Here is a 13494-nt window from a genome sequence, read left to right as displayed (position 1 = left end):
TGTAAGGAAATCTTCTTCCTCCACCAATGCCAGCTACATTCTGTATGCATTACTCAGATGAATTATTAAGATGTTTTCTGATATGCTTGTCTTGTTGAGATCAAAGGAGAAACATCCCCCTGTGGCAAGGAGATGGGGCTTGCCTGGAAGTGGGAAATCATTACTAGTATCAACCACTCACGTGTTCCATCACCCAGAAAAGTGGATCCTTGGATAGAAAACTCAGGCAGGGAATCCCTGCCTCTCTTTAGGTCTCATTTACTTGAATCTGGACTTCAAGGCATAATCATACCCTGTGATCAGAATGCTTAAAGGCTCAGAATACTAGGATGTGGGCATGGTAGGTCTTTGCAACAATGTGTACAGGTCAGCTGGTGTCCTAGTCTATTTGTGCTGCTATAACAAAATGTCTTAAACCAGGAAACTTATAAATAGCATAAATTTATTGCTCACTTATGGGGCTCAGATCGAGACCCAAGTGGGTAGCTGATGAGGATCCAATCTGTGCTTCCAAGATGATCCTTTTGAGGTGATAAGAGCTGTATTCATCATCACATGGCAGAGGGCAGAAGGGTAAAAGCCCAGCTAATTCCCCCCAGTTCTGTTATAAGGCACTAATCCCATCCCTCATGGCCTATTCCCCTCCAAAAATTCCTCTTAATACTGTTGCATTGGGGATTAAGTTTCAATCTAAATTTTGGAGGAGACCCAAACCTTCAAACCATAGCAATCAGTCATGTGACTTAAGAATCATAATTTAGGTTGCCAATTTCATATGTATTAGAAAGCTCTGTGGAGTCTAAAAGTCAGCATGGTTCTTCCCTGTGAGGAGATGGGAGGCAATGGCTTCTCTCTGCACTCGTGTGCACAACCCTTCTCTGTGCCATGAGTATGCTTTATGATGTAGGACATGTGTGCAGGCATTCCTGGATGGTAGGGTCAGATGACTTCTGAACTGTGGCAGCAGGGCAGAGGTATGGAAGACCCAAGTTGAAGATTCATAAACTCCATTTTTTTTTTCAAAATGTTAATTGGCAAGCTATAGTGTGCTGTTTATTCCCCAGGTGTCATCCCCCAGGTGTGTTGGTAAAATCTGTTGTAGTTAGACATTTCATCTTAACTCTGCCATAGTGAAAAAAGAAGGCAGCTTTGGCTCACATTGGGATGGACTGTTCAATAAAGGGGAAGCAATGTCCTCTGAGGTCAGCACAGCTGCAGTACCAATGAATGAGCAGTTCCACAGGCTATGAGTCTGGGACTATGGAGGGTATTCTATTATGGGAAGGAAGTAGACAGAGGAAACATTTTGTGTTCACCAAATCTCATTTTGAATCCCTTTCCTTGGATATGTGAGAAGATTATATTTCTAGCATTTCTTGCAGTTATACTTAAGCATATGAATAGGTCCTGGTCAATATGTGGTTAAGAGATACAAATGTGACCTGTGAGACTGGTCAATTGTTTACTTTCTCTCTTCCCCTTTTGCAACAATTTCTGAAATCATGTGCTTAAGACAGGAAAATCACAAGATTAAAGGGACTTCCATTATTGAGTCAGTCCCTACTTCAAAGAAAGCCAGTGAGGAATCTTTCCAATAGTCACAAGATTGTGATACAAATAAATTTTTATTGTATTAAGTTACCAAGAACTTGGGCCCATTTGTTACTGTGGCATATCCTACCTTATTCTGACAAATACAATTTTCTTACAGTACATTATTGAGACGGTAAAACATTATGGTGGAATAGTAGGAAAAGCAAAGACAATAGAAACAGTTGGGTTGGGAGATAAGGAAATTTATCCTGATGTGGGTTTAGCCAGCTCCTTGGGGAGTGAATTGAAGGTCAGGCTGCAATTTGTAACAACATGATCTGGGCTGTTGGGAATAACAGTAGGCACTACGGTCATTGCATATATTGTCCCATTAATTTTCTCAGTACTCTTAGGAGGTATGGATTATTACCCTCATTTTATAGATGAAGAAACCGATGTGTAAAGTGTTAAGAATTTTTCCCCTAGACCATGCAGCCTGTAAGAAGCAGAACTGAGTTTCAATGTCAGATCTGTTTGACTGAGGTCTAGTCAAGTGCTATTAGCCACAGTAGTCTAGCTAGCAGGTGACTGTCTATGCAGGAGAGCACAGGGATGACATCACTGTGACTCTAAGAGAGGGATGGGTACAGCTTATTAGAGAAGATTCATTGGCAGCACCTCAGGGGTGGATTTCAACACCCAGAGAGAGAACCTGCAGTACCCAGAAAAGGTCTCAGAGCACCAGACAAGCCGACTAGGGGTTAAAGCCCTACAAAAAGCACAGTGAAAATAAAGAACAGAGGCAGATGCTTAGTTAATGAAACCAGGGTCAGTGAAGACCAAGGGACAGGTGAAACTCAGGGACACCCTGGTGACAGCAGACTAGAGCACAATGAACACCAACCAGGGTGGAAAGGTTAACACCAGATCTCTCTTGCTGGCAAGGGCTCCGCCACCCTGTCTACTTGGTTAGCATGTGCTGGGGCCTGAGCAGTCCTGGGCCTGGTGCTCAGCAGTCTCCAAACCTGCCTGGGACAGGCAGGGAGATGGATTGGAGAAGATCCTTGCTCTGGAGGAGCATTCGTGAACAGATAAAACCACATAAGCTGCGCTCTGCTAGCAACACAGCCAAAGTGCAAATACGTTTGGAAATACAAGTGGAAATACTGTGCATTTGACTTTTGATCAATCTCAGCTCAACCACTTTCACCTAGTGACTTGTGGCTGACCCTCAGATCTGCAACATGGGGCTCACACCCTCAACTCCCAGATGGTTGTGCTTGTGAAATGGTAGAAGATATATAAAGAATCATGCATAGCAGTTGGCACTTAACAGCCCTCAACAGTGAGAATTTCCCCGGGTTCCCATTCCATAGAGGTGGAGCCGTGTCTCTGCTTAGGGAGGGAAGGGAGGCTCCACAGAGCTAACAAGACTTGAATCTCAGGCCTAACACTGAGGGTGGGGTAGTTGAGAGAGAGACCACAGCTTGCACAATGTCCTACCTTCCACAAAGGTGAGAAAGGCACAGCTTCTGCTCTCAGGAGTCTCTGTTTGTGAACCTTTGTCATCCTGATAGCAGTCCTAGGAGGTGAGCATCCTTCCCAAGTTCATGTCCATTTTGCCTGCTCGCTAGCCATGCTATCATCGTGGCCATTAGCTCAGGCTCCACCCTGCCAAGACTCAGTGAGTGCAACAGCTTGTGGGGAGGTAGGGTGTAGCCAGGCCCCTCCACCATGGTCCATGTGTCAGATCTCTGTCAACCAACTCTGAATGTGGAGGTTGGATGGGACAGACTGTCTGGCCCTGATTCAGATTGCAAGATGCAAGTCTATTGTCACTGAAATTAAGGGCTCCTGGGGAAGGGAGGTGGCATGTATCAATGAGATCTTGTTTCCTACTGCCTCTCAGAACAGAGGAGGCTGCTTCCAGCCACAGTGGCATAATCTGCGTGCACATTAGCCAGGTGGAACTGAGCGCAGAGGCTAGCACATTTATTCAAAGGCATTTATCACTGTGGCATTTAATCACCTATATAAACATTTGTTGAAATGAATCACCTCATTGGATGCCCACAGCCACCTACTAAAGGAGGCAGGACACATAATAAATCCCCATTTTACAGATGAAGGAACAGCAGCTCAGAGAAAGGATGTGACGAGGGCCAGATTGGGGGGGGGGGTTGTGGCATGTGGGTGAGGAGGAGACAGCTGAAAAGTTTGGAGAAGAGTGTTGCAGACAAGTCACTTTGAACCCGGAGGCTCCTGCTGGTTGGGGCCACGAAGTTCACTACTGCCCCTCCTCTCTCTGGGCTCCTGCCTACATCCTCTCCACGCCCAAGTCCCCGTTCCTAGCCCTTCATTCATTCCACAAATATTTCCCTGATTTCCACTGTGGGCTGGGATAGGTCAACAGAACCTGCAATGTAGTAAGGGAATCAGGCTTTAAAGAAACAGGTGAATCATTACGGCAGTGCTCATACCCTTGACTGTTGTATAGGAAAATATCAGGGAATAAAACAACAAAGGCCCACACTTTGCAGAAGGTGATCAAGAAGTCCAGGTCTCTCCTGAGTCCCAGAACCATTCCTTCAACAAATATTTATTGAACACCTCAGTATGTTGAGCTGGGCACCGTCCTGGGTGTGTGCACTCAACAGTGAGTGTATCTAGCCACCCACTGGGTTTCTCACTTGGGTGTTCCACAGACATCTCAGGTTCAACAAGGCCATGATGTAACCCGTGACCCGATCCCCTGCCCTAAGTGGCATCAAACTCATCCAGGTTCCCAAGTAGAAACCTTGGACATTCTCACAAAGCTGTTTCCACCATGGAGGGTGACCTTGGTGACCACACCAGTGTTCTTGTGCTTGCCTTGTATCAGATAACATCTGATAACTTTTTGTGCATAAACTCATTTTATCATTTTATGCTCAAAACTAGTGTGAGGTAGGCACTAAAATCCCCTTTACAGATGAGAAAGCCGAGACTCAGGGAGCTGAAAGGCACACCAGGGACCAAGCTGGGCAGCGTCAGGCCCACAGTTAGCCCTGGCCAGCCTCCCCCGGAGCACCTGCTGCATGCTGGCCACACAGGGAACATCTAGGCTCTAGTTCAGCCCACCGACTAGCCCACTGACTTGCCTTTACCATCTGTGCCTGTGTCTGTCTCCCCTACGTAGACAGTAGGGTCTTCAAGAACAGGAATTACTTCTTGTGTTTGTCTTCTGTCCCCACTTTAGTGCCAAGGCTACAATAAGTGCTTGTAAATATGTAACCTATTATGTTACCTCTCAGGAGAGAATTCATAAGTTGTATTATCTTTCTCATTTTAGGGCTAAGTTGCTTCTCAGTACATGGCCAGCCTCATTTATAGAGTGTTCCAGGACCAATGTGATTTGAGAGCTGTGTGGGGGGCAGGAAGGGCAGGAAGGTGGGTCCACCACCCTCTTCAGTGGAGCAGGAGTGATCACTTCTGGCCACTCCTGGATCCTGTCCAAATGCCTGGTTTCTCTTCATTGGGTCTCCAGACCTTGGAAATATAGCAATGCCCTGGGCAGCAACGAGGAGACCATCCTGTTATGTGCTGGCCTCACACATACACGGGAGCGTTTTAGCCACCAGCCTAATACTCAAACCTTCCAGTTTGGCCAGGAATATGAATCTTCTCTTCATCTACAAATTGCACTGGACTCTGAGAATAACTGTAAAATGGCTTCATTCTGGCTCATGTCCCATATCAGACCTGAAGAGTGGAAGAAAAATGCATCCTTCACCATTGTCCTAAGGGCCCAGCCAACAGCCTGGGAGTTTTCGATTCTGCATTTGGTTTCAGTCTTGATCTCACTCTATAGTCATTGTCTTTGCCATCTGTCAGCGATGCAGCTGCCAAGCAGGACTGCAGTGTGGGTCAACTTGAGAAAGGCAGTTGGGGAAGGGGCATCCATCTAGGACAAGTGGGTAGAGTTCAAGAAAGCTATTTTCAGAGGCGCCATAAAAGTGTCTCAGGAAGTATAAATATAAAAATCATTTGTGCTAAGTAAACATGATTGTCATCCATCCATTCATCGTTTTATCATTAAGCCAAACTTTCTCAATACTGCTGGATAGAGATGAGCTGATGTATCTATCAGGGTCCAATGAGGAAAAACTGAACATTGGAAACAGGGGGAATTTAGTACAGAGAATTGGTCACACCAGGAGAGTGGTGAGGAACTTGGAGGTTAGCAATAGCTGGGAACCCTTAAGCCTGGAGGGACACAGAGAGGAGGTGGGGTTGAGGGCCCAGGAGTTGGAATCACTCAGAGGAAGCCAGGATCACAAGAGGAGAAAAATGGCCCCTGGAATATGTACCTCCTGAGGTTTGCAGAGAAGAGGAGAAATACCTTGGCTCCTGTCTTCACTAGGCACACAGAGAGCTTTAGTCTGGCGAGGCTGGAGAACCAGGAAAGCTGTCACAAAGCAGGCAAGAGTAGGCTGTGTAGGGGCCCTGAATGGTACAGGAGGAGTTCAGGTTTAGCCTGGAGGCCAGGAGAGGGACGGATTTTGCTCCTGGATGATGAAAAGGCTATTGGGAGAGAGAAGCCCAATATCCTGCCTCCTTCCTATCTTCTTCTCTTTCCTTATTCTTTATCCTCTTCTTCCATTAAACAAATTGAACATGCATCTTCCCATGTGTGCACACTTAAACATTTATTCTAATGCCAGGATCCAAAATATTTTTGTAATTCTCCATGGAGAATTGCCTTCCCATCCTAAAATATGTTATTTAAAAAGACAAATCTTTGCTTTAGAGGATAGATTCATTTTTTTTTATGAAAACCTTACAGGGGACTAGAAATCAAATCAGATGCACAGTGTGGTCTATCAAGAAACTACAGTTTTTCTGAGTATAAATTGAGGTATAATTAATATGATCTGAACTGTGACTCAAATATTCATTGGAATATGAAGATCACCTCTCTAGGTGACTGCTCAGAAGAGCAGCACTCGTTCGAACATCTAAGTAGTCTGTTTAAAAATCAGTCTTATTCTTTTATGTTTAAGTGTCATTTGATTTATCTTAGCAAGAACAGACCAACCTCACCTATTTGTATAGCACCTTATATCCTCTAAAACACTTGCACAAAATCAAAAGAAGTACAGAGAAATAAAGAGAAGAAAGGAAAGCAGAAGAGCAAGAAAGTAATTTATGAGAATTTTTAAAAAAATTTGAGTGCACTATCAAGATAGTCAGAAGGCCAATATCTGAGCATATTTCTAGAAGTCAGTACCTGAAAATATTTCAGGAAATTCCTCATCAAAGGTTAAGAAGTTGAAAATCATATCTAATTAAATAACAGATTTCTGAAAGATTATTTTCAGTGATCACAAAATAACATTCACTATGTACCCCTACAATTTGTTTCTCGCTTTAAGGGAAATAAATATACCAATCATTGCACATTTTTGATAGCCTATGTGTTCCCCATTTTTTCTGTCTAATACCCTCCTCCTCCCACCCAACCCACACCTTTTCCTCTTTAAAAATATGTGCACTCATTTTTCTTCCATGATTCTATGTGATTTAAGAAAAACGGATCCTATCCCTACCTCCAGATGATTGACAGTTCATCAGCATATGCTCTCCTCAACAAAATGATTGGTTCAGGGTTGAGCTTGTGACCTAAGCCAATCCAATTAGAGAAATCAGGGATTCTCTCTTAGAATCCTGGGAAGAGTTTTCCTCCTGCTCTCAAAACTGACTTGGGGGTTGGGGATGCAGATCAGTGGTAGAGTGTCTGCCTTGGATGCAGGAGGTACCAGGTTCCATCTCCAGTACTGCAAAAACAAAACAAAACAAAACAAAAACAAAATTTACCACCCCCAAGAAACCTGACTTGGAACTATTCTTGCAACAGCAGCAGCAGCTGTCAATGACCATCAGGGGAGACCTTAGAAGGAAGCTTACCAGGCAGAAGAAAGGTGATCCTTGAGTTGCTGGAGGGATTAAACAAGCCCTAAGGCTTAATCTACACTTGGAGTTTCTAGCTTTGAGAGCCAGTAAAATCCCCTTTTCCTTTGCCAGCTTGAGTTAGATATTGGTAATAACAACAGAACTAACTTCCCAGAGTGAACATTTTGTTTATGTGAAGCACAATAGCTTTATTTTTATTTACTTATTGGTACTGAGGATTGAACTTGTGGTGTTTAACCACTGAGCCACATCCCCAGCTTTTTAAAATATGTTTTATTTTGAGACAGGGTCTCACTAAGTTCTCTAGGGCCTTGCTAAGTTGCTGAGGCTGGCCTTGAACTTGTGATTGTCCCGTCTTAGCCTCAGGAGCTGCTTGGATTACAGGCGTACACCACCAAGCCCAGGGCACCATAGCTTTTTTTAAGAGAGAGAGTTTTTTAATATTTATTTTTTAGTTTTCGGCGGACACAGTATCTTTATTTTTATGTGGTGCTGAGGATCGAACCCAGTGCCCTGTGCATGCCAGGCAAGTGCGTTACTGCTTGAGCCACATCCCCAGCCCCACAATAGCTTTTAAACTAGCATTTATTGAGCCCTGAGTATGTTCTGAATATTATCACATACCTTGTATCGTTGAATTTTCCTACATTAACTCTAGTTTTAGATGAGGAAACTGTGGCTCGGAGATATGAGATGCCTTGATTTAATAGAATAACTGACCTTGATGACTGCTCTAGCAAATAATCCCCAGATCGCAGAGTATCAGCACACCTAAGCAAGTATGCTGGGTTTGATGAAAATCCAGTGACTCTCCTGCATGAGTGTCCTTTAAGTGATGACTCATGGACTTAACTCGCTTTTTTCCTGTGAACCTGATATCTTAGGAGATTTCTTCTCCACTGGTGTGGGATGTGGAGTCAGAGAGTGTGTAAAACTAGTGATGCTGGAGGGTTGAGACCTAGAAATGCTGTATTCCTCTTGCCCATTGGCTGGAACTCAGTCACGTAACTCCAATCTAGCTTCAAGGAAATTTGGGAAATACGGTTTTCTATGTGCCCAGGAGAGTAGTGAGAGCCTTTCTCCACTGCCCTGTGGAGGGTCAACTCAGGATCCTGCCTACTGCAGGTTGTATATGGATCTAGGATTCTAAGCTAAGCATATTATTCTATAACTTCATTTATTTCTCCTTCTTCCCCTTCCAACAACACCCCCATATACATTCACATTTAATCAATCCCCTTAATCAGTAATAGTCCTGCTCACCTAAAGGTCATTTGTATTTCTTTCTTCAGCATCTCCTAAAAGAAAGAATAAACTCCCAGCCTCCCTGACATTTGTTAGAACCACAGAAGCTGCCACTACCTTACAGAAATGTTCTCTGCATGATAATGTATATGGGGGATTGATCATTTACTTACCTTCGAAGCAGATGGACTTTATAAGGAGAAGTGCTCTGTAATGCTGGCATGACTGGGAAGAATAAATCAAATTTCTCTGTGTACTTAGGGGAGAAAGAATTATTCAAATGCAGGGTCTGCAGCTTGGGATAAATTTACTGTGCTTGCAACCCTGCACCATGGCCACCAGGGGGAGCACTAGTCCCATCTCTGCCCAGGCAGCTATTTTTAGAGGCTGCTTCTAGCCTCAAGGAAGAAACCAAAGAAATAAAATACTATGATACTTTCCTTTCCTTCCTTTCTTTTTTTTTTTTTATAAAAAAGTGCCAACTTATAAATTATTTGTGAGTCCAATAAAAGGCAATTATCAACATTTCCTACTATTTCAAGAGTAACATATTCTATGTTAGAAAAAGATTCAATTTATTCCACGGCTATGACTCAAACAATGGGAAATTGAAGGAAACTAAAAAAAAAAAAAAAAAAAAATTTGTTATCCTGTGTAAATCTATCTTTAAAACCCAAATCAGAGGAGGTGAATTCTGGCCCTGGTGGGCATGAGACATTTGCCCTGAAGGCAGTGGAATCTGACGGGCTTGGGGAAATGACTGGAGGGTGTGTGTGAGATTGTAGTGTGCATAAATCCTTATTTTTCCCACAGCACAAGGGAGTCAGAATAATCTTGTCCAAACAATTGAATAATGAGCATTACAGGATTATTTTAGGAAGTATATTTGTATTATTTCCAACTCCATAGGAATGCACTGTGATGGAGCTTAGAAGAGCCCCTGCTTTAATAAATGAAATATTGTCTTCAAAGACCCCCCCTGCCCTTTCCACTCACTTGCAGGAACAGCGCTCTTTGGCTAAGCAGCAGCATGGCGTCATGGGATAAGTGTGGTCGATGGCTCCAGAAAAACAGCCCTACATCTTGGCCACAGTTGAGTGGGCAAATGACTCACCCTCTCTGATCTTCAGTGCCTACACTTCCTCTCTCACAGAATGAACATAAAGTTGAAAGGAGATGGTATACCTGAGGACCCAGCGTATCACAGGTGTTCAATAAATATTAGCTTTCTTTGATAAGGTCTCATTTCCCTCTAGGTGACGATGTCCAAACCCAAGACCTCATGCTCATCTCTACTGCTTATTCCCAGTTTTCCTCTCCACCCCACCCTGTACTTCCTCAGCTGTTTCTTATGGAGCCCTGTGTATGTTCTGAATATTATCACATATCTGGGAGACTGACCCGTATGGACTGTACTGTTTGGACCGGGCTGCCAGGCTCAGGTTGGGATGCTCCAGCAGGAGGCCCTGAGGTGAGATGAGAAGGAAATCAGGGTTTCTCCTCCCAGGCATCTCCCTGCTTTGGGGCTCAGGCCATGCTTGTGTCCTTGCCATACCTTCCTCCTGGCCCAGGCCCCCTGGGCTCTAGGAATACCCACTCCTCGCCTGGTTCCGGTGACCTCCAGGGTGGTAATTGCTTCCTGCTCTTGCTGTTCCCTGGGTGTCTTGCCCTCCCTTGTCAATTTTCTCAACCCTGCTCAAAGGTCCATGAAAGTTCCTGTCATTAAAATATCTCCTTTTGGGCTACATGGGGGGAGTTTTGTTTTTTTTTTCACTAGGGCCTGGACTTTCACATCATCTCTGTGCTTATTTATTTATTATCTTGTTTTAGAAAGGAGCTTATAATAATGTATCAAATCAGAAAAGCTAAAAGTGGAATTTAAAAATTATGGCAACAATGGCACAAATGGGAACAGAAGATCAAACAAAGGAACTGTAACATTTCCACTTGATCTTTGATAGGACACAAATGTAGCCCCTTGTTTTCTACTTGCCTGCAGATAAAATATCTGTTCAGTTCAGAGTCTATGAAATACCAATAAACCAATCACTTTGAACAAATACAAGTTGTGTGGAGGCTGGAGTTTTGCAGCCTTCTCTTGGTTGTAATGAAGAGACTTAGACAGCATCAGGAGCAGAGGGGTGGTCATGAAGATGCTCATGGTGATGAGGAGGAAGGGGAGGTCCTGAGAATCCAAGGCATCCTCTGCTCCTGGCCCTCCCACCAAGCTACCTGTATGCGGGGGACCTCCAGAAACCTGAGCTGCAGGGCTTGCTGGGTTTGCATCCCACTGGTCTGTCATTAGCACAGCTGATCTGTATCTCAGTATTGGCTTCTCTCTGCCTCTCTTTCTGCCAACAATTTGCTTCCTAAAATGCCTCTGGTCTTCCTCAGAGCTCTTGTTACTCAGGTTCCCACATGGCCATAATTGTGTTTGCACACATCAATTTATTCCAGGTCTCTGTCCTACCTCACCACCTTCCTCTGAGCATCCAGTCCGTCTCACTTTCTGTTACTAATAACTGCGAGTCTCCTTGTATCTTCTAGTTCAGATTCCTTGGAGTGAAAATCTGACCAGCTTGCCCCTCTTTGGGCAGAGCTTTCTATGTTTGCCCACATCATAACTTGCCTTGGACAGGTGTGTTCTCCTCGTGTAATGGAGGGGCTGCCAGGATGGGTGGATTCACATGCTAAACATGGTGGGCCGGGTGGGGGGGGTGCAGAGTGGGAAGGGGAGTTTCCTTCAGAGATAAAAGCCTGACTGGTAGAGGCGGCCCTGACTGGACTCCACCGTTGGACAAGGAAAACACTGTAAATCATTCTTTTTGCTCTTCATGAAGACATTGTAGATGATGTATGAGCACATGCTGATTCTGGTCTCCTGGACTTCCCTGGCAGTCTCTAGCCTGGCTCAGTTCTCTTTAAAAATTTTCTGCTGATCTGCTCTAGCTCTGACGGCAGGACTCCAACAGCAAGGGAAATATGGCCCAGGCCCAAACGGCAGGAATTTTGGTTTAGTGAGGCCGACAGTCCCTGCGCACATCAGAGTGAGCTGAGGCCTGCAAGGCATGCTGGGCAATGAGAAAATGTTATGTTAATGTTATGTTAATGACCTGGCCCAGAATAAACACGAGTAATTTGCTGGTGAGGACAGAGCAGGACTCTGGCCAGCAACAAATTGACTCAGGACAGGGTAGAGGTGAGCTGTGGATGGAGGCCCTGAGAGGAGTCCAGCTGAGCATGGCTAGGAAAGCTAAGGCCTTCACTCACCTTATGGGAGTATGCTTCTGTGGTCTGGACAACCATCTGAGAACCTTCCCCAGACCATTTAGCAATGGTCACTAATGGCAGAACTAGAATTCTAATTCTGCCACCTAGCAACCATGCGTCATCTGTCAGGGCAATGTGGGAAAGTGTACCACCCATGACCAAGTGGTCACAGCATCTTAGGTACATAGGGCTGTGCTACCCAGACAGAGGCTGAGGCTTCATGCATCATGCAGCTCAGTTAGCTGTGGGTTGGATAATCTATTGCAAGACCCAGATTTGAAAATAAATTTTTAAAAAGGCAGTGGTACAAGAACAGATAACAGCTCTCCCCAGGGGCACAGCAGGCTAGAAAGCGTTTTCTAGCGTGAAGACATGAGGACGGCTCAGTCCATCATAGCATAACCCTGCCTTTGAAATCCAGAGGGTGGGAGGGGAAGCCTGGGTAACCCTGACCTCCTATTGCAGCCACCACCTCTCATGACACCCCTCCCTCTCCTATCTGAAGTCCTTTGTTCCAGGGACACTGCACAGATCTCTACCTGCGCTGCCGTCCAGGGAGGGCTGCAGGAGGCAGATGGCTTAAAACTTCTTTCCAGGGGAAGAGACTGTTCCCCTTCAGGCCAAGGGGCCATTTCTCTAGTCAGGAGGGAGGGAGCCCCTGCTTGGTTTTGCTGCCAGGCGCAGGCTGAATTATCTTGTGAGAGCAATTGGAGCCTACCTTGGCTGAAGTCAGTGAGGTTGTAAAATCACTTCCCCGAGGCACTCCAGCACCCAATTTGGAGATGAGTGGGGATTTACATGATTCAACGGAATGTTTCTTTCCGGTGTCAGGGCTCAGTCAGTCGTGAAGGGGGAATTTGTGAGCAAAGCTTAGCGGCTGCGTATGAGCTTCATTCTTGTCCAGAGGGGTTGGAGGAGACAGGCAAAAAAGGCTCGATCTTTTGGGGGAGGGAAAAAAATAAATGATGCTCCAAGATGGAATGTATCTATTCCATTGTGACCCTGTGGAACTCTCTCTGCTGGGGCCAGGAGGAATGGGCAAAGAGAACTTTCCTGAACCTAAACCCAGAATAACAAGGACCCTCAATTTACAGAGAATCTAGTGTGCACTAGGTACTGTGTTAAGTCATTTACATTTCAAATTTTCAGAAGATTCCTATAATAATTCTCTGAAGCAAGTAGCTTTGTCCTATGGAAACTAAGGCTCAGGGAAGTTAAGAGGTGAGCCTCCCTTGGCAGAGCCAGCAGGTCACTCCAGTGATTCCATACTGCCCTAGTCCCTGGAATGGCATCTAGAATTTATACCTGCATGTGTTCAATTCCATATGCATATCATTCCTTCTAAGAACAAAATGAGCCAGTAATTGGTACTGCTTTGTACTTGAATAGTCCATGCAGGCTCCCACTAGAGCAGGTTAACAGGTAGCAAGCCAGTAGCTAGAGAGAGGTAGCATCTGTCTGACTGTCCAGTGGTTTAGAGGGTGGAGCTGGACC

At 44.9% G+C, this 13494-nt stretch overlaps 1 protein-coding gene across 1 annotated transcript in view; it reads right to left on the bottom strand.

Moving 5' to 3' along the window:
• The window catches only part of FYB2 (FYN binding protein 2), a gene marked incomplete at its 5' end in the record, with an annotated part of 107853 nt that extends 98091 nt beyond the window's left edge, over positions 1 to 9762 (bottom strand). The window contains one exon of the mRNA XM_081305614.1: positions 9727 to 9762. Coding sequence (XP_081161740.1) covers positions 9727 to 9762 — 36 coding nt within the window. The remainder of the gene's footprint in view (positions 1 to 9726) is intronic.
• Between the last annotated feature and the right edge of the window lie 3732 nt (positions 9763 to 13494).

The sequence above is a fragment of the Spermophilus citellus genome, assembly GCF_964194105.1.
Source record: "Spermophilus citellus genome assembly, chromosome: 9".
In the NCBI taxonomy this organism is placed as follows: domain Eukaryota; kingdom Metazoa; phylum Chordata; class Mammalia; order Rodentia; family Sciuridae; genus Spermophilus; species Spermophilus citellus.
This window is presented reverse-complemented; position numbering and strand designations above follow the sequence as displayed.